Source organism: Cydia fagiglandana, chromosome 3 (assembly GCF_963556715.1).
Source record: "Cydia fagiglandana chromosome 3, ilCydFagi1.1, whole genome shotgun sequence".
NCBI classification, from domain to species: domain Eukaryota; kingdom Metazoa; phylum Arthropoda; class Insecta; order Lepidoptera; family Tortricidae; genus Cydia; species Cydia fagiglandana.
The window spans coordinates 4,755,820-4,778,726 of record NC_085934.1 but is presented as its reverse complement, the minus strand read 5'-3'; the positions used below and the strand labels follow the sequence as shown (position 1 = coordinate 4,778,726).

Here is a 22,907-nt window from a genome sequence, read left to right as displayed (position 1 = left end):
GTTTATTCAGGTCACAGTGGTAGGCAGTGATCATTGACAAGTCCCTTTGTGGTGTATGGAAATTGCACATAATAAATACCTAGGCATCGGTGTAATGCCAACCCGCGTACACATTGCGAGAGCGCCAAATGAGAGCTGCAGAATATTCACTGTTTGTTACTTGATCTCCTTGCACAAACTCTTTATGGCCTTTTATAATCTCAAGTTTCTTTATACGTCTTATCCTTTTGTGCAATATTGATATCGCCTAAAGATCAAATATTTGCCTTACCCAACTGGCGGCTGTGCTATAGATAATGAAAGCCATTAATTGTCACTACCTGTCTTGCTGTGCCCTACATAGCATAACCCCAATAAACATCCGCCATTGGAACGAGATGAAACATCGACCACAATCTGATAATTGTTAAGCAATTAGATGTTACATATTGGCAATTATGTTTTATTTACGTTGCAATGTTAAATCATCGTCTCTGGAACGTTCTTGATCAGAATCTCTTGTTACGTAATAGTTAATGGTACATAGTATTTTAAGTCTTTCTAACAAACGGCTATAAATTTAAATCACCTTTATCTTAGTAACTTTAGTATCATTTTATTGCTACAAATCTAGTGTTTTAGTCACAAACATAAATTCAGTTGATCTACATGTAAATCCCTACCAATAGTATAAATATGCGAAAGTAGCTCTGTCTGTTTGTCTATTACCTCTTCACGCTTAAACCGTTAATCCAATTTAGATGAAATTTGGCACGGAGATAGGTTGAAGCCCATGGGTCGACGGGCATAGGATAGTTTTTACCAATCATCATCATCCTTCCACGCAAACGAAATCGCAGACAGACGCTATAGTTGTTATTAAAAAAGCTTTGACATTTTAATTACCGCAACAAACACATGTTGGCACATGCCTACTAACATTTTTTGTTGAGCAACGCCAAAAAGAAAACTACAATTTTATGTCATGTCACGGTATCTGTAACATGCTGAGTTGTAAACACTTTTTTGTGCTCCAAAGGGTGTGATCAAGGTCGATGGCAGCACGTTTCTTTTATATGCTTGCTCTAGCGATTACGTAATTGTATGGGATAAACAAGCAAGACGTTTTTAAATCCCTAGGTAATATTGTTTTAGGAATACTTCCCTATCTATTGTATATTTAGCGCTCACGAAGATGAAAGGACTAAGAGAATAGCATAGCAGCAATAAATGATTATAGATGTGTGACGAATTGACGATGCTTTGTCTAGAGTAAATTATAAATAATGAATACGTGTCAGATAATTTTCGTTCTAAAGGAAGTCTTCAATAAGTTCAATAGATAAGCTAACACCACGCAATGTTAAATTATACGTGTGTTGAGGAATATCAATCTAAATAGGTTTAGATATATTAGACCAGCGGTCGACAACCTTTTGGCAGCCAAGGGCTACATAGCAGTTAACGAAGTTGACGCGGGCCGCACTTTGTTAATATTTATGACTTTATTATACATTGTCATTTGTTGATATTACATACAAAATAGCCAGAGGGAGCATACAAAATAGCGCAAGTGAGAAGTTCGCGGGCCGCTGGTTGCCGACCGCTGTATTAGACAATACCTTTATCGGAGAAAAATATTTTTAATATTTTCAAACCTTAGAAAATACATATATCTATTTATGTATCGATTTAGCCTATATTCATCTGCTGCTTAGGATACGCCTCCTACATAAGCTCTTCAGAACGTAAGTCACCAGAAAAACTAACATGCATAAAATAGTAATCCATAAATTTAACACGGAGAGCTTTTCGAGCTTCAAAAGCGCGTTAGAATTCGCATAACAGTATTAGCTGTATGTTAAACAGTTTAACCGTTGTGGCGACAGTGTTTTGCAGAGAACTGCTAAATCTTTCGCCCGCTAAACGGCTCACTTACGTGTTCGACCGTTTCGTGTTGGTTCGCAAATTATTAGCATTTCTATAATTGCCACCACTTGAGTTATTTCACCATTATTAATAGCGTCAAATGCAAATTAAGTTCTTTTTTTAATGTTTTTAAAATTCTGGGAATAATATTATTCACGTTTATAATATTTTATTAACAATCGACCCTTTCCGATAAGACAATGTTATGTTTCCTGGTAGTTTCCTTCTATAATTGTTTATCGTAAATTAGCATGAAGGTTTCCTGTATTGTGGAATTTGTTATTATTACACATATGTTACATGTAGTCAAAATCGTTTTTTAGGGTTCCGTACCCAAAGGGTAAAACGGGACCCTATTACTAAGACTTCGCTGTCCGTCCGTCCGTCCGTCCGTCCGTCTGTCACCAGGCTGTATCTCACGAACCGTGATAGCTAGACAGTTGAAATTTTCACAGATGATGTATTTCTGTTGCCGCTATAATAACAAATACTAAAAACAGACTAAAATAAATATTTAAATGGGGCTCCCATACAGCAAACGTGAATTTTGACCAAAGTTAAGCAACGTCGGGCGTGGTCAGTACTTGGATGGGTGACCGTTTTCTTTTTGCATTTTTTTCCTTTTTTTTTTTGCTTTATGGTACGGAACCCTTCGTGCGTGAGTCCGACTCGCACTTGCCGGGTTTTTTATTATAATCAGAATTTAAAACTATAATTTTATTAAGTCTAACGAAGTAATCAATGTCAATCATCTACGCATAATCGTTTTAATGACACATACAGGTTACACAATTTTCTCTAATTACCGTTTCCATGTATGCTTCATCGTCAAAGCTAACCTTCTTCAACGCTAAAAGCCATTGTCCAGGGGCTTCAGTGCAATAATTGAAGCGAGAGATTTACGTCATAGGTTATTTTCGTCAACCGAAAACCTAAAACGGTCCTCTCACGTCTCTCGACCACGATGTTCATCGTAGCTAAATATATTTATATTTAGCATAAGGTGCGAAATTTCCAAAAGCGACCAATTTTAGCAGCATCCTAAATAATACACACCACTTACTTAGGCATTACGATCGATGATGTCACCAGTCACCGAGTCGAAAACATTCCTCTACAGCTACCGCGTACCGGCGGTACACTAATTATCATTTCTTCTTATCGTTGTGGGAACATGTTGGACGGATATGATCTCATGTTTGTAATAATGCTTACTGAATTAAATTAAAAGTGACTCTTTGAATGTATATACTGTTTCCTGTCGACATTAAATTGTATTCCGGAGCTATTTGGGATGGCGGTCGCAAAAATAAACACAACATAATAAACATTTTCGTTCCTTAAATTGACGCCAACGACCTCGACGGATTCCACTACGAAATATCTCAATTAAAGTTATATCGTTGCAACATTCCTATTGCGTTATGATCCCATCCATCATAAAAAAACTTCCGAGTCACTCTCATTTCTTACAATAAGTATCTTACAAGTCAATGACCGCATCGTTTCGCCATAATGAATGTTCATCCATCAACACTGGTACCCGGAAGTCAGTGAAAAAGTTCGACGGACGACCTTCGCCTACCGAAGAATCGGCCTTGGGGTGAAACTCCCTTATAACCAACACCCTCATGTAATTTGATACTGCGGTCGTTAGCTTATGCTTCCGCATTAGTTCAACGTCCGTCCTTCAGGGCCTATCGGGGTGTAATCTTACTAATCACATTAGTATTTAGTTACCGTGTAAGCATTCTGATCGAGGATGTGTCGAGTTATGTTTTTGTACCGAATCTTATGTCACTATTATAGAAAACAACTTCTCACCAAGACTTGTTTTCACTAAGTCAGGACTTTTGTGTATCTTTTGCAACTGCTTCCTCCCTCACTCAAAAAAAGTAAATCAGTCGATATCATTTGTTTCACTAAGTAATATCTGCAGTAGCTGAAATCAACCATGTATCATATTTAGCTTGAAACATCGCCTGATCACTAACTCATCCGTCTAGTCTTCGCTGTTTGTGTTCGTTCGATTCGTCATGGTTTAATTCGGTACACAGTGGGTGGCGAGCATTGCAACTTCATCATTTCATTGCCCACTTTATCTGTTGTCATTGCTGTGCTGCTTTATTAGTATCGCAAGTGTTCAATATGTCACGATTATTTGATTCATTTCCGTGACCAAGTCATTTTTTTTTTTCAAAAAAGAAATTGAGTAATTGCCTTTTTTTAGGCTAACAGTATACCAAATTCATTAAAAAAACTGATGGTTTAGCTTCAGAGAAGACAATAGAACGAATCCATTCACAACTGCTGCCAATATAAATGTATTGCTTTAGTTAATCTAAAAGTAGGAGCATAGCAAAGTTCCATTCGAAGAAGTATTCTTATCCGAATTCTCCAATAGAGTTTGAATATACGCAAACACTGTCCACTGATAAAGCACGTGCAACATTTGAAAACTAATTTATATCGCGTTGAAGACATCACACTTATAAATTAGTGTCGCATATATTTCTGAATTCCCGATTCGCGCGTCAGCATAACATTTATACCTCCGGACTATTCCAAGGCTGTGGCCCGTTTTGCAAATAAATTCACCGTGTAATAGTGTCATCCAACTCGCCATGCGTAATGCTATTTCTTTCAATACATGACACTTTTACGCAGCAAATAAAATTAAATATCATGCAACCAGTATTATGGAACCAGGCACAACTTGAAGAAACAACAGTAATATTTATAAAATTCAAGAAGTTAAATGTTGAGTTCGAAACATATATTATTTTTCTCAAACATGCAATGAAATATTGATGTTATGTTCCTTATAATAGGCTGCGAAGTATGACGTTTCAGGTGCGGCTAGGACAAAAGGTCGTTAATGGAATTTCATACACATCTTGCAGGCCGGCAAAGTCCTCTTTTTTAATTTTCATTTCACAGATATTTGTGACACAGCATCGTGGCATTCATCCATTAAAAAAAACTAGAGGCAGTTATTGTTTTATGGTTCGTAATGACACTCTGCCACTACGCCTATAAAAAAAAAACAAAAAACAATGTTTGCTATAATTTGCAGTTTTATTTGTATAAAATCAACATGAACTTAATAAATAATACATTCTATAATTTTAAATTATAAATTTAACTACACAAATAAAAATCTTTAAAATATTTCATCTAAACGTTAGCGGTAAAAAGGTCTACTCAAACACGCGTAATGATTTTTTTAAATTGTTATGGAGGTAAAGTTGAAAAATATTCATTCTGTTTTATTGGATTTATGGTGCGTTGTTGATTTTTTGACTTTAATATGAGTTCCGACGAAATAATGAAATTAATATAATTGTAATCGTATGTGTTGGAATTGGCAGCGTAAGCAGAATTGATTTTAAATAACTTGCTGCCTCTGCCGCTAAGTCAAAGACGAAGTATGTATATGGTTGCTTATGGCAATTTTATTCTTTGAGAAACTAAGAAAAATGGCTTACAGTTTATTAGAAACAGTTTTGTGGCATATTTTAAATGAATGTAACTACAAATTCGTCAACACTGTGGACATTATACTTATTTACTCCATGCATAAAGCAACGATGTATGTGAAACATGATATCAACATGAAAGACTATGTAAACCTTTGTGATGAAAACGACAGTCAGACGGATACAAGGCGAAAAAATCAAAGATACATGAAAATATACGGGTAGTAAAAATACACGACTCGTGTAAAACATACGCGTGATAATGATATAGGTACGTGTTGGTTATATTTTGGGTGTAGTTTACTTTTAGTTTTTTCTATAAATAAAACTTGGGTTTCGTGGATTTTTTATTTTATTTATTTCATTGCATGTTTGAGAAAAGCACTATACATACCTTGGCGGGAAATGGGGTTGCCCGCGCTCAGACCTATCCGGCCTCGCTTCGCTCGGCCGTCTATATGTCTTCGGCCGGCGACCCCTTTTGTCCCGGCCTCTGTAGTAATGTACTATTTTATCATATACCAGGGGCCCATTTCTCGACCGGTAAGTATTAGACTAAACTTTTAGTCCAGAAACTGTCAAATCGTATGGGTTTTCATGACAAGACACTAATAGTATTAGCCTAATATGGTTCGAGAAATGGACACCTAGCATTTCATTGCTTAGAAGAAATGCGCAATAAAGCTTAGTTTCCACCTCAACTCGGTCGCAAGAATTAATTGCGCCATTTTGTTTAAATTTGGTTACGAGTACACCTTGGGATTTTGTGCAGCGGTATGATGAGGAGTACCTATAGGCAGGCTGAGGTAGAAATATAAATGGCAATAAGTCGTGTCAATCTACAACCACTTCACAGCAACATCTTGTTTACACATAGCCCAGTGTTGTTGTTTACATATCGTAAAACATTGATGCATCGGAGGTTATCGGGGTGGCATGTATACACGAGGTGCTGCAGACCTGCACTCGTTCCTGTCCTGTCTCAATGCCACTCCGACCTTTCTAGTACGTTAACCTTTACATATTTTATTCTGAACATTATCCTTTGAGCTTTCGTTTACAAAAGACCTCTTAAATTGTACGAGTTATTAACTAGTTAATTAATTAGTTTTCTTTTTCTGTGACGTTAACGAAAACAACGATTTTCTCGTAGCGTTAATTTAAAGAAGTTAAGTAAATGACAATCCATCCATCTACGGCCCGTTCCACGAAAGCTTGTAACTGATAAATGGGTTTCTGACGTCTTGTGTGCTTCGCCATATGAGCTTGAAAAACTTGCTACATCTAACAAATTCCAAAATAGCAAAAGTGTAAAAATCTTAGATTTAAATTTTATCGGATAAACAACACAACCGTAAATTTTAGTCGCAAAAATATGGCGAATATCGTGGCAACAGTCAACTTTTTGTTTAAAAAACCATTTAAGTGAGACCTTTATCTTTTATAGCAGTTCCTCTAATTCATGTTTGGGATGATCTAAGCGAGGGATGCGGAAGGTCATCGTTGTCTGGTGGTCTGCGCTGATGGTCAAGGTTAACACGGCGCCTGGCTGGCCGCAGATAAAATAAACTATCGCGAAAATGTAAATACCTACATAATACGTTGGATCTGCTACATGTTTGACTGAGTGAGCGTAGGATGTAGGATCTGTATCTTTAGATAATTCTTGTAAAGTCCAGTATTTTGAGTATTTGCTTAGAAGTAAATCATTCTAGTCAAAGTTCATATTTAGTGTTTAAAATTAATTCAATTTTTGCACTTGGAGAATTATTGGTTTTTACAGATATTTTCATGGCTTATAATAACTATTTGGTATTGCAAGTTGCAAGAAAGTTTCATGTAAAAAAAAACAATTTATGTCAACCACATGATCTCACTTAACTCCTAACTCAAACACCCATATTCGTCTGATCCGTCCCATTCTCGTCATAAAAACTGCATTGGCTGTAATTTGCCAATGGCTGCGTGTTTACGACAGCCCAAACAGATGTTATAATCTGCCCAAATTGCTGCGGTGTACTTACATTAGTGGTAACGAATGATTTCCCGAAATACATAACGGCCTGTGAAGTGTTTTGTGGAAGACATCTGAATAGGAATGTTTAATTCAAATGAAGAATTCTTTAACCAAAAATTACTACATAACTTACACATAGCATTATTTTATCTTATGCTTAGAGTTTAGAATAACAGGTTAAATTATTGGTACTTGATCTTAATTATAGGTATTGGTCAAAGTCCGATTGATAAAAAATTATCACAATTGAACCTAGTTCATACGACATTCAACAATAATGATCTCATCACTGCTTTATCACTGTTGTGGTACTTCTGGTCGGTCACCAACAAACCACTCTGTCCACCTCTACTAAGGTCGAAGCAAACGTGATTCTTGAAAGAGGTATTTGTCCCTTACAATTCATGCTTCACCGCTTACAATAACACTACATTACTCGTATTAGAGTTATTGTTCTCATGAAAAGGCAGTTTGAAGCCGCCTGTCGCATTATCGCCGCGCACGCGCCACAAACGACCGCTTGTATGATTTACAACGCCGCAATAAGGGTGCCATTGTTGGCCTGACTTCGGCCGACCATATTACACAATCGGCTCCTTTGACTGCCTTAGGTTATCGCCATTGTACTCCACTATCTCCAATTCAATTCCCCTTAATTCTAACATCTTTATCACCATCAATTTTGTAAAGAAACGGGGTAACTGGCTCGCTTGTGTTAAGGTTAGCGCAATTTGTAGATGGTATTTCACGTTGTTGATATTTGAATTGTGATTATTAACTACCCCATGGCAGGTGGCTTTGTCTATGTCAGTAATATCAGGTGCCCTCATTGCAGTTGTACTTCGTACTATAGATTGCATTACATAAACTAATTAAAGGTTTGTAACGGAACTGTATTAATTGCTACAGGCAGTGATGTAATTGCGTACTTTGTAAATTATATAGGTTTGAAACTGAGGTTGATTTCTGCTGTATAGCTCGTATTGGCAACAGTTCTTGCTATGCCATTAGCTGGCATTAATCAACTATTAGATACACGCCGTCGGAAGTTTGAGCTAAATTTGTTTCGGGTGTGCTTTTGATGGATAACCTAATTTGGTAATTTGCCAACCTGAACCATGCATTGCAGTCTGGAGATCATTACACGACATACCATACTCTAAAATTTATCTTAGAAAACTCATAGGACTTATACCAGTTCGTTTTGAAAAAGTAAACTTTATTGCATCGATTTTACAACAGCCCTGTTTCCAGTTACGTGAGTTGGACTTTATGTTGCGATCAGATAGCGTGTCGAGCTAAACGGCTTTATTAAACGATGACTCATACGTTCCTACTGCGGCATTATTCCATACTGCAAATATCTCATATAATAATGACAAGGACAAAATACTGCATTGTCAGAAATTGAATTTATGTTATCGATCCAAGCTTTTCATCGCCTGTCACGTCAACTTGAGCTGGCCTTAATTTATCAGGGGATAACAACAAGACTTATAAATTGCATTCCTCTTATCTATATGACCGTAATTTATTTTTTAATTATATCTCAGGACCATTATACACTTTCCTAACCTTCATAGTTGTTGACCTTCAGACACCGGAACTGCGAGAAATGCACTAAATTTGTCTAGACAGCTGAGTTAATTAGTTTCTTGTTGATCATGACAACATATAGGTGGCGATTTCCACCAAAAACTCGGTCTGATTTGTGGACAGGCTCTTGGTCATTAAATTCGGACTATATACAAACAAACACGCTTTTGGTTAAGCTGAAACCCAGAAGCAGTTATTTGTTTTTGGATTTGTAACCCTTAATAACTCTATGAAAGTTCAGAATACATTGTGAAATATGTAAGACAAAAAAAAAAAGAAGGAAAAAAGAAATTCTTCTATGTTACCTCGCCCTTTTGAAGGCCTTCATAAGGCTAACGTTGAAGCGGCTAGCCCTGAATTAAATTGTTCTACTATACATTATTCAGCTTGACCGTGGTCACTTGCATGCACGACATCGGTCACGGCAAAAAAACGAGGCTCACAACGTAACATCAGGGTGAGGTTGCAATATTGCAAATTAATCTTTCCGCGTCGCATTCTACGAATGAGAAAATTGATCAATTACGCTGAGGCAACTGCGCCTAAAAGAAGGATTATTCATCGAGACCAACTGGTTATCCTTGTTTACTTCACACAACTTTAACCACGATTGATCAAATAAATCTTATAATCTCTTGTTTACTCTGCTGTGAATATTAAAATTCCGGATGTTTGGTTTATGGTTATCAGATTAATGGTGATTTGCATTAATCTGATAATCTTTGAATTGTCGTTGATTGCAATGCTGACGTCAAAGCATGTATTTTATTACCCGCGTTACGCGAGTCAGGTCACGGCGTTATTTGAATGCGCTACGAGAGATTTCCTTCCGTCAGATTATAAGATTTTACTTCAATATCCTTACGACAGACCTTTAAGTTAAATATTTATGATATTTTTAACGACCTAAAACTTTCCAGTGTTTTACTACCGCCAATGTAACTTTTTCGGTTGTGCCAAATCGAGACTATAACTCTTAACATGAATTAGTGTTATTGATGTTAATGTCCTTTGTTGCGAATTCGACTTCCGCAGGCCGGCGACCTCACGCCCTGCCGCAGCGAGCAACCTTCGTGTTTATCGCTTTTAGAACGTCGATTTACGGAAATTAATGTTTTGGACACAAACTCAGCCGGTTAGGTATTTAGATCATCGACGATAGAGAATTTTCGAAATCAAATTAATTTATAGCAAACAAGTAAATTTTGTGAATCCGTTTGCAAATCTGTTCTAGATGTTTGAGTATACACGGTGTAACATGAGTAAACCGAATAATTTTAACAACGTATTCCTGATCATATTTAGAGACAAAAATGTCCTATAAACTTTTTTTAAAAAACGCCTAGTTTTAGAGATAATATTAATTTAAAAATAAACAAGTTTTTGTTGTTACATAATGTAAAAGGCCTTTTTGATGGTAATGTTGCTGCTATGGGACGACGTCTAAATATCCTTATTGATAGATGTCAAAAAGTGACAAGTAACACTTTGCAAAAAGAAGTTTTTACGAAAAAAAAAATGTAAAAATCAATTTTAAGTAACAAGTTTACCAATAACATTTATTTTTTATGTACAAATACATTCAAAAAATTGAAAAAAAACAAAACAAAAAAAAATTTTTTTTGGCGAAATTTACCTAAACTCATGTTACATTTTTTCCTTCTTTTGACCTCAGAAATGCGTGGTTAAAATTATTCGGTTTCCTCATGTTACACCGTGTATAGGCGAGACTAATTTTTAGTACTTTTAGTCCGGATCTACGTTGAATGGAATTATTTGGACATACCGTCGTAGCAAACCATACTTATTTCCTTTTCATGGCACACAAAAAATAAGTTACCCAGAATTCACTCGACTTGGGATTCTTCAAAAAGCGGGTATTTAGGGTTCTCAAGGGTCGGCAACGCTTAAGTGCATCTTGTGATGTTGCTTATGTCAATGGGTGACGACCGCTTCTCATCAGGCGGCTCGTCTGCTTGTTTGCTATCACATAAAAAAATCACTTATATGTGATTATATATTATGTATCTTCAAGGCTTGTGCTGTTTTTCTAAAAAACATTGCAAACTTACATAAAGCAACGCGTGATAGTGTCAGTTAGTCATCATAAACAAACATCCTTAGGCCGTTTATCAAATCAACCGCAAAGTAAACTAACATTTTCATAGAACTTGACGCGCTAGTCACGTCACTGTAGGAGATTAACATCTTTCAATACTGCAAAGTATATTTCAGTGTTAGATTTTCATGGAATTGTTGATTTACCTAGTCACGACACTGCACGACATATCACGATTACGTGGCGCTATTTTTAACAGTTCTTATGGTTCTGTTCAAGTCCATTAAGCCCAGGTGAATTAAAAAATAAATCATTTTCCTGACTGCAAAAAGGGTTTACAGTTTCGCCATTCATTTATAAGCCATTAATTTTATCTCTCAAATTTTATGACGTAGTTTCACTAATCTATTAAGACAAGTAGACTTATTACTACATTGGTAAAGCGCTAACCCAATTAACTGTACTTGTCCATACCACTTTAGTACAAGCATTACTTAGTTTTACCAAAGACTTGTCGCAAGCAGCAACAACTAATTAGGTGTTTCCTTCATAACAGGTTATTGGCGTCACGGTGGCTGTGTTGGCTAGTCTCAGCGTCTATGACACGGTCCTCATTCATACTTGCGTCCATGCGACATAATTCTAGTTCGTTGACGTGAGAGACGGCTAATTGCCTGCTCTCGCCCACTCGGTGCGTGACTGATTCTTCGCCTTCCTCACGGTCTTCCTCATCTTGATTGGCATCTGTATCGCTACTGTGTCCCGGTCCCGACCAATTGCGAAACTAGACTGATTTATTTATACCATCAACGATAACATCTTCCAATCTTTAGATCGCTCATTGTACTGTTTTAATTGAGGCTGAATCATTCCGATGGAGCGAATCCAACTGATACGTTGTTGACAAGTTCAGTGTCAATCAATTTGACTTTAGGACTTTCCACAATGCAATCGCATCCGCTGGGATTATCAGGGCGTAATTTATTTGATTGTAATAAGTAATGTATGAAATACTTGCTTGCATTTATCACCCCAATGTTACTGACATTCCCGTTGCCTTGCCACTAACAGAACGTCACCGCTTTGTTACTTCTTCACCCCGCTGAGAATGTACTGCTTCGCTCGGCTCTTGTGATGTAACGATGCAAATAATGTAGGAATAACAATTATTAATCAGTACATACCTAAATACGCTGTTGGTAGCTGTCGAATAATAGTAGGTATTATAGACTGAATGCTTAAAGATGGTATTGACAACACCTGCGGTTGAGGAACTTATTTTTACGTTTATTGGTTATATAAAAACAATACCTATGGTTTTAAATTAACCAACTTGTGCAATCGCACATACCTACGTAGATCTATTTATGATTCGCTTTCCAAAATAACTTTTAGTTTACACGAAGCCAAAACACTGTTTTATTTATCCCAAACAATCCCAAATTGCACACGTCTGGCTTTACCTTGAAACATCTTCAGTCGATATTTTGTAGGTACTCTAACCTAAAACTAAACGCTTTCAAACAGTAGAGATTAGTCCCATTTTAAACCATTGGCTTATCTGCTTCAATCTTCAAGGGCTTTTGTGTATAACCTTCTAAATGGGAGCTTATGAAGTACGTGGAGCAGATAAGTCTTGGAGCCGTCGCTAGGGCTGTGGTGACGTGGTGGTGTGTCGGCAGCATCAGCGGGCTGGCGCTGGCGCTCGGCGGCAGCGGCGCGGGCAGCCCCTCGTCCACGGAGCCCCGGGAGCAGACCGCGACGTCCTCTCGCGCCCCCTCGCCGCCCCCCTCCGAGAGGCAGCCCCACACCAGGTAGACGCACTCCGAGCGGCAAACGTTTGGTTTTTCTGGCTGTGGCTGTTTCTTTTTCTCTTCCTACGAAAACCTTGGCATGATTAAGGGTTCGATTAATAGAACCCTTCACTAAAGTTGATTAAAAGCGTTTTAACTGCCCTAACATTTTAGAATCATATGGACATGAAATGTCAGAAATACTTGCGAGCTTTTGAGTTGACATTGCATCAAATATTCTAAAGGTCATGCTAACGTTTTCGAGAAGAGAAAATTTGTTGAGGTGTTGGTATTATTTTCATTTATTTGGTTTTAAATGGGCCGTGGTTTGCAATTTATGTGTTGTTCCAATCATACTGTAACGTTCATTGTCTTTGTGCATGTTTGCCTGATATATCTGTTTTGTTCTTTATGTTTGGTGGTAGAGCTTATATTTTGTTTTTGTTCTGCAAATTGTATGTCTTATATCCTTTTTTTTTGTCGACTCCGTGGTACGCCATTATCCCAAATGTTGTTTAGGTTTTTTGCTTCGAGACACGTGAGTATTATTTGTAATAGGTACTATAACGACGATCATTACCTGCTCCGAGTCGTCAATCACCAAGATAAAGTAGGCTATACATTATTCAACAAGCAGTATGTTTTAATTTATAATCTTAAACAACAATATAGTTGTCGTTTGTATTTCACTGCTAGCAACCGGATGGCTTTTCAAACTGAAACATTAATAGTATGCCGTAACCATTAAGTTTCTGTTAAAAGATAGTAACGACACAAATGTCTCAATCTCTATTAAACACGTCCATAAAATTAATTTCCTTAAGTTGTAAAGAAGTGCATCATAATAAAATACAAACTAGTCTACTAAAGCTGGCTTTAATTAAACGATCTACCATATCAGATCTTACTAGGGTTGCCAACTTTTTTTTGGTGGAATATAGTATTTTCTAGAATAAGGCATCAAAAATATAGTACTATTCAAAAAATATATAGTACGTTTAGATAAAATACTAAACGTGAGTGTATTTACGTTTAATCGGAAATATAGTATTTTAGCGTACTATATATTTTTCCAAAAGTATATAGTATAGAGAGCCAAAATATAGTACATCTGTACATCACATATAGTACGACTGGCAACCCTATTATAAACTTAAATGCGGGTTAGATTGCAGAATCCCAGTAAACGTACACTTTCATAAGTGACGTCATGCTACAATTTACCCAATCAAGCACTTTATTATTAACGATTATATAGCTCGATATAGAGAAAGCCGTATACACCCCTATTAACCATTATTAGTTCCTGATAACGTCTATTTATTGGAATTAAATGTGCTGTAAATTGTATAATGTACTAAAACTCAAGTTTCTATTACTCTTGTCACTGGCACGAGAGTTAATAATTGATTTTCCATGATATACTTGTATAATAAATGTCTTTTCACTATTTTACTTTAATACAAGTTTAGCTTTACTAAATATATCCGTCAATAAGCACAGGTACACAACTACACACAGCTGCAAAATTCATAAACTGAGTATGTAGTACTTTTGCAGCTCGCTCTGCTCGCTGCACATTTTATATTAATGCTATCATTTAAATCATATTGACCATAGCGTACCCTACAATAACTGTTTAATAGTTGCAAGATTAGACGGCAATTATTATCAATTATACGACGGTTATATTCGCACCAACGCTAACAAAACATCAAAAGCTCTTTGCGGTATTTAAAACCGACATTAAACACATCGTTTAATTGAACTCATAATTTGACGATGCGCCCGATTAGGTGTCTTACGTCATCGTCCAAGAATAGAATGGCAACGCTGTCAATGTAGATTTGTTGTAATTCTTCTTGTGGGTTGATGACTTCCAATGTAGATGTCACGGCAAGGGTACCGGCGCAATCGCAAGCTCGTCAGTAGGCGGTGTTACATTTCCGCGATCATTAAGCTCTAAAACACTATATTAAAACCACATTATCTTGAAATTTTATACCATCTATATACTGCTTTAAATGTTAAGTCATTTCTAATCCTGATAATCCTATCACGACAAGACACGGTGCATGTAGGCGTGATCGATTATATCCAATTATAGAAATAGGTAGTTTAGGTCCTAAGTAGGAAATGCAATCGGGTTTTACGACGATGCTTAATGTGTCCTTAAAATTTCCTTATGTAACTCTGTGATAGTTCAATCCGTAAGGGGGCCACAGGAGGCCCTAAAGGGCCTAAAGGCTAAAGTAACCTTTGTGAAATATAATAAAACACAATACGAGTTGGCCTACTAAGGGTCTGCGTCACTTTTAAATAGATTGAAAAAATACTGGTAATACTGGTAAATGAGAAAACATCATGAGCTCGAGAACTTTCAACAATATTTTTTACTTATAGGCCGTAAGTGTGCAAAAACAAAGCCACTTTACATATGTTAATATGATTATTCCATATCAGTAAGACGAACTCGCATTGTATTGAGTACCGTATAATACGTTTGCTATCCGCCTACATGTTCACACATTATCTTTTGTCTAGCATCTCTAGAAAAGCGTCGAACTGACATTCAAAACAAGACATTCATCACCACTGTCAATGGTTACACGAGCGCACACTGTTACCTCATACAATCCAAGACTACGAGTATTTGTTGCCACTCGAGGAAAACGTGATATCTGTCAATTATGTACAATAAATCTCTGCAGAGTTCAGCTGGATCTGGTAACGTGAGCAATTACTACGATAATTGCACGCTAAGTGCTCTTGTGGTCTATTGCTTATGCGCACGTGGTGAAACAACAGCAGCATTTCATATGTTAGCTGTGAAAATAATGCTACTCTCGCGCAGCCGGGTAAAAAGAGATAAATAACTCATGTTAAGAACTCTTAAAGCTAAGGTAATTTTCCATCACTTTTCTAATTATAGTTAATAAGTATGAAGTACTTATATCGCTCACAGCAATAGCAAGACTTATTGTAAGTTACTACGTTACCGATGATTTATTGTGATATGACATGCTCATATTTATGTATATTTATGCAAATATTACTGTTACTTAAACATCTCACAAAAATAATCTCATAATATCATGAAAATAATGGAAAAAAATTGAAATATTCCAATCAATTGTTTCACAACGCGAGAAAGCACCTGGTGGCACTTTCACTAATATTCTCATTAAGAAAAAATCTCGATCCTCTGCATTGAGCAAGAAAACATAATCCATATCAGTTATAGGAGGTTTTATACAATTTTCACATTCCAAACAGAGTTAAATTGAACAAAACCGTCTTCTTCTTCTTTATCCTCGCCTTATCCCGTTACGTGGGGTCAGCTTTCCTAATCTTGAGGCCCTTCTTTGTTCGCTGATAAGCGTCGTCATTGTCACTGGACAGGCCTAACTCCTTCATGCCTCTCCGGACATTGAAAATGAACAAAACAGTGTTTTTACTAAACTAATAAATATACACCGTTCATAGCTTCATGCAAAGTACCCGTCCACCTGATGTCTTATTTAGTAGTGTCGCCCAAGTTAATTTGCACGCTCCGCTTGCAACCCCTCGAGGGTTAGAGGCTGTTAGTATTAATAGCGCGTGTCTACTGGGCAAGCGAGCATACAGGGTAAATAAAAAACGACAGCTGGGGAAAATTATCAGACGCAAGTTTTTCTAGCGTGGCGCCTAGGTAACATAGTAAATGTCAATGGATATGCTGGATAACAATAATCAAATATTTTATAAATTTTAACGATGTAAGGTCAGTTTCTAAATAAGCTATTATTTAAAGTATTCTGTCCATCTATTAAACGTGGTCGAACTGCAATTTCAATTGTGAATGCATTCATTTTGGTTTTGTGAGACTTAAAACTGTATTAGCGTAGCGTAGTAGCAGTCTTTGCTAAAAAGGAGAAACAGTAAGCTGGTTAAAATCGAGGTAATTTGGTGGAAATTGGCGATTTGGAATGTGTTGAGCACTTTCTAATATCTGTGGCAATTGTATCCAAACTGAATTTATCAGTGTAGATACTGTAGATGTAAAACGTTTCCAAACATATCTTTACAAAATTGATATGTATTGGCAAATGGGTGACCACACCCTCTTAGCTAAGTCTAAATAACGAAAAAAAACACTGTCATACTACCTAACAATTAATAAAATGAGAAGTGTTTCCTCCAAATCTTTGTTTAAGTTTTAAATGTATATAACCAAATTGATAGGATTCAACCTTAATAAAGATGCAGGAGACTTCCTCCTCCGTGATATAATAATATAAAAGGTAAAACAACAGTAATATAGAAATGGCCATGACCTCAGCTGTCGAATAGGTAGTACACAACTACACATCCATGACACATTGCACATACCAGGAAAGCACACCACACGATGTCATCAGTGATGTCAACAATGTTGTTATGAACAAATAAAGTAATGTAATAATTATGACGTACTCGTAACAAGCTGTTCATGATGTTATTTTAAACTTTCCTTCCTAGTTGGTTTGGTATTTGAAAACCATTTTATAGGAATCAGTTTATAAAAATAGTAATGAATGTTGTTTGGTAAAAAATAGCTTTATGAAGATTACAATTTGGAACGTAAAGCACCTAAAAACGTATTAAGCACGATGGGCATTACGTTCAACTTGAAATTATATTTTGCTGCGGGATTATATGTAGGCGTTCCTCAGGTCACTATTTTTTATTGTTTCCAGGCGGAAGTCCAATACTCGTAGATATGCAAACAAACAATTATGTTAACAAGACCAAGGTAGAAGAGCTAAATAAATAACAAAGTTGCAAACAGAATCACTTCCTTGCGCAGGCTCTTGCAAATTGCCATTAATACGAGATACCGCAGCTTCCGTGTTCAATTATTTTCTATGAAGGAAATGACTATTACTTAGCTCAATAACACAATAGGCACAGTTAAGTTACACTGAGAATCCGATCCGAGTGAGTTACTCCATGAAGATGACATGTGCATTTGTGCAACTGTGCCGAAATATCGGGAACTAAATACCTACGTAAATGGTAAATACGCCGTATTGTATAATACATATTTATACAGTAAAGTAAGATTATCTGCTATGTTCACCTAATGAATTACTTATCATAGTAATAATTAATAAACAGTGGTAAAGTCCAAAAGAGATCCCGAAAACTGCATAATTAATTACAAGTAAGAACCTTAGTGGACACCAGACGTCAATGGATAAAAAAAATGTAAAGTCCTTAAGAAATTTTCGTAAATTATTTATGAGGTGGGTGCAATCCTATTGATTTATCATTAATTTAATATCTTGCGATTGGTTTATTGCAGATATAAATTTCCATATTTTTGCATGGATTTCGCAAAAAGGAATGTCACCATTTTCTATCTGTCAGTGGAACAAGTCTTTCAATTATGTTACTCGGTATAGATCCGTTATACTGTTTCAGCAAACTATATTAAAAGAACAATTGCTAATTTAAACAATGGAACTAACAACACTCTATACGATTTGTATTTTTTTTGTTACTCCAATGTTAGCATGTACATATAGCAACCGTTAGTATCTCGTTAGTCGTTACCATCATAATGGTTCTAAACCATCATCAGTGATCTTACACCTACGGTTAAATTTGTTTTGCATTGCCGTATCATTTAGATTTATTCTAAATGTATTTAATTTCGTGTAAAATTTGGCAGTATTGGCATGTTAACCGGAAAATCGGGAATATCATCTATCTGCTGCTATATTTTTAGGTTTTGTTATGGCAACTGGGAATGATCCAAGTTTCCATATTAAACACGAAACTTTCTTCATAATTTCGGGTGCGTTCAAAGTATGCGATGCCTGCATGTTAATTGCATTTTCCGAATACGTTTTTTGATTCAAAAATTGCCATGAAAGTTAATTGTACACATAAGCATGGTCAACCATTACCTCCCCTTATTATTTAACAGCAATTGTCTAGTTTTACAATTTGCGCAGTCGTACCCCCGTAAAGAGCCTCCACGTCGGTCCGTTACTCGCCTAGCAACTGCCAACCGGAGCCGGGTTCGTCGCCCGGCGAAAGCTTCGGTCTCAATATACCGACCTCATAGATCCAACATTCGCAATTCATCATTATGTTGCTGCCAATCACTTGTCCATGGTTAGGTGACACGTTGCCGATGCCGTGGCGTTCGAGAGCGAACTTAACTGGGTGACCTATTGTGCGCCTTACAGTAAGAGTATTTGCAACACCATCTAAGGAGAAAGCCTCGCTCGTTATATTAACGTTTTTTTTTCGTAGTTTGTCATATACTGAGCAATTTAGTTGATGTTATTTTTGATTGATAACCAACCTTCGTTTTTTGTGACACAAAACTGCTGAAACGAATCAATTGAATAAATCTTTAATATACTTGTACCGTTACAACATGAGACGTAGTTCAGTAGCGGCTGAAAATATATTGTAAATTCCAGTTCCATAAATCTTTGCCAATTTTCAAATTCCGGCTGCTGGCACAGAGTTATAATTACAATTATAAGCGCATGTCACAGCATCTGTCAACTCGTAGTCAAATAGTACTCGTTAAATGTAGTGAAATATAATCCTGGAAATAACCACATGATTCTGTGGAATTATTCTTAGTACTCTACAAATAATGAATTTAATGTTTTGACGACGTCAGAGAATCATCAAAATTAGCTGCTAAATTATTTTCAAAATAGAGCTGTTTACAATTTATACTCGCATTTCGCCAAGAAAGTTTCTGTTTAACTTGCAAATATATACATTGTTGTCTTTGTGCATATCAATATAATTTTGGCTTCTGGCATTTTTTTCTTATATACTCAACTTGTCTTTTGACTTAACTCGACTTGCGACTTACACAGCACAAGGAGGATTGGAAAGGGAGAGAGGAGGCCTTTGCCCAGCAGTGGGACACACACATAGGCTAATAAAAAAAACTCATATAACCCCTGGTGGTAACCAAATGGTCACGCCGGTTTTACTGGTAGAGGTGCCCTTGCCCTTAGCAACAACGCTGACGTCACGGTGAAACTAATCCCTAGTGGTTGTAACCGCAGCTCCGGGATGCGTCCACGCACCCGACCGTACAAGGACTCGGACTTACGTCATCCACAATGACCATCAACCATCGCGAGCAAATATGCACTTTCTTTACAACATTTAAAGTTAAAAATCCCTTGAGCACATAACGTTCTAGACGTTTCCAATCATGCTGCAGTCACTTCAATGCACACTTTAGTATACCGCAAGCACCCAGTTCAAATTAGTTCCACGGTGACGTCAACTTTTAAGCTTTATTATTATATACTAAGCTAAGGAGATCACTACACACACATAATATGCTACCATGTTTTTCTCTACAAAATCAAACCGTCCATGACGACATGAAAGAATGACATCATCTGCCGTCGTCATTTTCAACATTATATGGCATCACAATAAGCTAATGTGGCTTAAATTATATTCTCGGCGAATACGAAGATTAAATAGGATCATCAGAGGACAATTACGAAGAGTACATGTTTTGAAAGTTTTGCACAGCAATATCAATGGTATCGTAATATTATAAATAGGTACCTAAGGATTTGCTAAGAATTCTGATATCCATGTATACTTTCCATTAGCCTGGTTATATTAAATATTAACCTCATATGTAATCTGAAAAATTACGATTATGCGTATCATACAGTGTGAATTATTATTATTTCTGTTTTAATCGGTACCTATACATATTTTCGTTTCATGCTGTTTAATTTTTTTGGCGCTTTTAACACAAACTATGTTGGCAGTTTTGGCAGCGTAAATGTTATTATTATTAATGATGCAAAACATTAAAGACAGCACCAGACAGATGGTGCCTGTGTTATATTACATTGAAGTTTTAACAAGGCTCTTCAACAGATTAGTCATATTAACAATTATTTGTCCTCGAAGTATTTTTATTTTTATATACCATTTTATATATAAAGGTATGGTCCAAACTTAAACCAATTAAAAACTAAAAATCTATAATTCTATATCTAAAGGGGCCCCTGGGGTATAATGCCAAAGATACTAGCAGCATTCTCCTCGCTGAATCGCAACGCTTCCTCGTTTAAACCATATTGTTTTTATTATTGATAAATATAGTTAAACTTCAACATCAGTTAATGTTATAGTATGGAAACAAAGAGTACTCAATCATTTTCCTTCTCTGTAAATTCCTCGGTAACTTGAGTCACGAATCTCTCTACATACTAAATTCTGTGAAGCGTTTATCTTGTACCGCAAGTAAATCGCGAACTTGACCCATATCGTACAGATCGTACGACTTCCGATTTTCACACGACCAGCCTTGACGTACTCGTATCAAAGTGGCTCAAAGGTCATACGGTGCAAAAATACATGCCCCAAACATTCACCGCTATATATCGTTAAGACGGCATACATAATAATTCATCGCTTGTAGCCACATTTATCTCCAGACATTAGTCGTTTTCTGATTCACTCGGAACTGAAGGCCGAAAAGTATTTTTGGATGTTTTATCTAAGTACTTAGTATTACAGCCAAAAGAATTTTGTTATGGCGATAAAACAAGCTGGCGAAAAGTAACTAAATGTGAGCAAATGGTTTAGTTAAGTAGCTAAGAAGAAGCTTACGAAGAAAATGTAGTAAAGTAGTAGTACAAGTCTCCCAGCAATATTAAAGCAATAATGTTGGTAGAAACGTTTTTATATTTATTACCACTCCTTGATAAAGTCGATCTAGCTGGCCTTGTCCTAATGAGTAATCTATGTCAACGTTTCTAGGATTTTTCTTGAAAGTGCCTTTTTATCTTTGAGCTCAATATGTAGCTATTGTATTAGGTATGTGGAGCAATCCTCAAATAATAAGAGTATTGAGAAACTTTGTTATGGGCAAAAATTTGCAGTATTTTATACAAAATTCTGTATTGCGCAGATTCCACTGAAAAACTCGATCCAGAATAGTTGAATATTTTTAAATACCTACATATTCCTGATATTTTAGTCACTTTCACGCGAAGCCACAGTTTACGTGGTGTCATTTCTGGCAGATTTGCGGGACATACGTCGTATCGTATATTTCTCCGCGCTTATCCTCTGGGCGGCCGCATTAGAGAAATTGTCACCGACTGATATTAATTAACATTATCTCACCGTCGTAATAAATATGTATCCAACATATTTGTTACAAAATCCAACGTCGCATTTTCATTCGTGATCCTGTAAGTTCTTGAGATGAGTTCTTGAAAATACTGAATGAAAGGGTTCGGTTCTTTCACATGATGTTGGAAAAAAAATTGGCAACTACACCTGTACGGTTCAAATGCGTCAATGGTTCTGGCGTCTGGCATAGTATGAACTCCCAGTTACGTTTAGAAAAAAATCAACCTTGTAATTTACGATCGTACATAAATGTAATTTAATTTATTCTATGGGACACTATAGTTCGTTTTTTTTAGCATTAGAAATAAGGTAAAAAATCTTGATGTGTCTTTTAATTGAAAAACACATTTTAAAAATAAGTTACGGCAAATAAGGAGAGGACATTATTCTACGGCGCGACAATCGGTGTAACAAATAAATGCTTACTATCAAACAATGTAAAACCAATTCACGACAAGCAAGCGATAAGCGATAGCTGTAGTTTTCTATTCAACGTTTCAAGAGCACCATTTTAGCCCTCGTCACCCTTCAAAATGGGGGCACGACTTGGTTGGCAGTGCCAAACACTTATGCTCCATTTGCCAAGTATGCGTCGCGTCTCGCGTCACAAGTTCTTTGCTGAATCGATAACTCGTGAAGGCACTATGAAACCGGCAATATATTAACTTGTCGTTTCTTTATTCGTGTGAAATGTTAAATTTTATGTTTCTGGTCTTTCCACATCGCAAGTGTTATTTTATTACCTCCTTTAATGTATAAACTTGTTTTAATGCTTTGCTAAAATGAACAATAAATAAACGTGAATGTACATAATGCCAGAACAAACATATTGCTTGAAAAATATTATCGTTTTGATAGTATATTAGCTTAGTATGACT

At 36.4% G+C, this 22,907-nt stretch overlaps 1 protein-coding gene across 6 annotated transcripts in view; it reads left to right on the top strand.

Annotated features, from left to right (window-relative positions):
- The window catches only part of LOC134679889 (PAX-interacting protein 1-like), a 170,342-nt gene that overhangs the window by 74,058 nt on the left and 73,377 nt on the right, over positions 1-22,907 (top strand). For 4 of the 6 annotated variants that reach the window (XM_063538812.1, XM_063538813.1, XM_063538815.1 and 1 more), the window contains one exon: positions 12,742-12,873. The exons of the other annotated variants lie outside the window; for them this stretch is intronic. In XM_063538812.1, the coding sequence (XP_063394882.1) occupies positions 12,742-12,873 (132 nt within the window). The remainder of the gene's footprint in view (positions 1-12,741; positions 12,874-22,907) is intronic. 6 annotated transcript variants of the gene reach the window in all.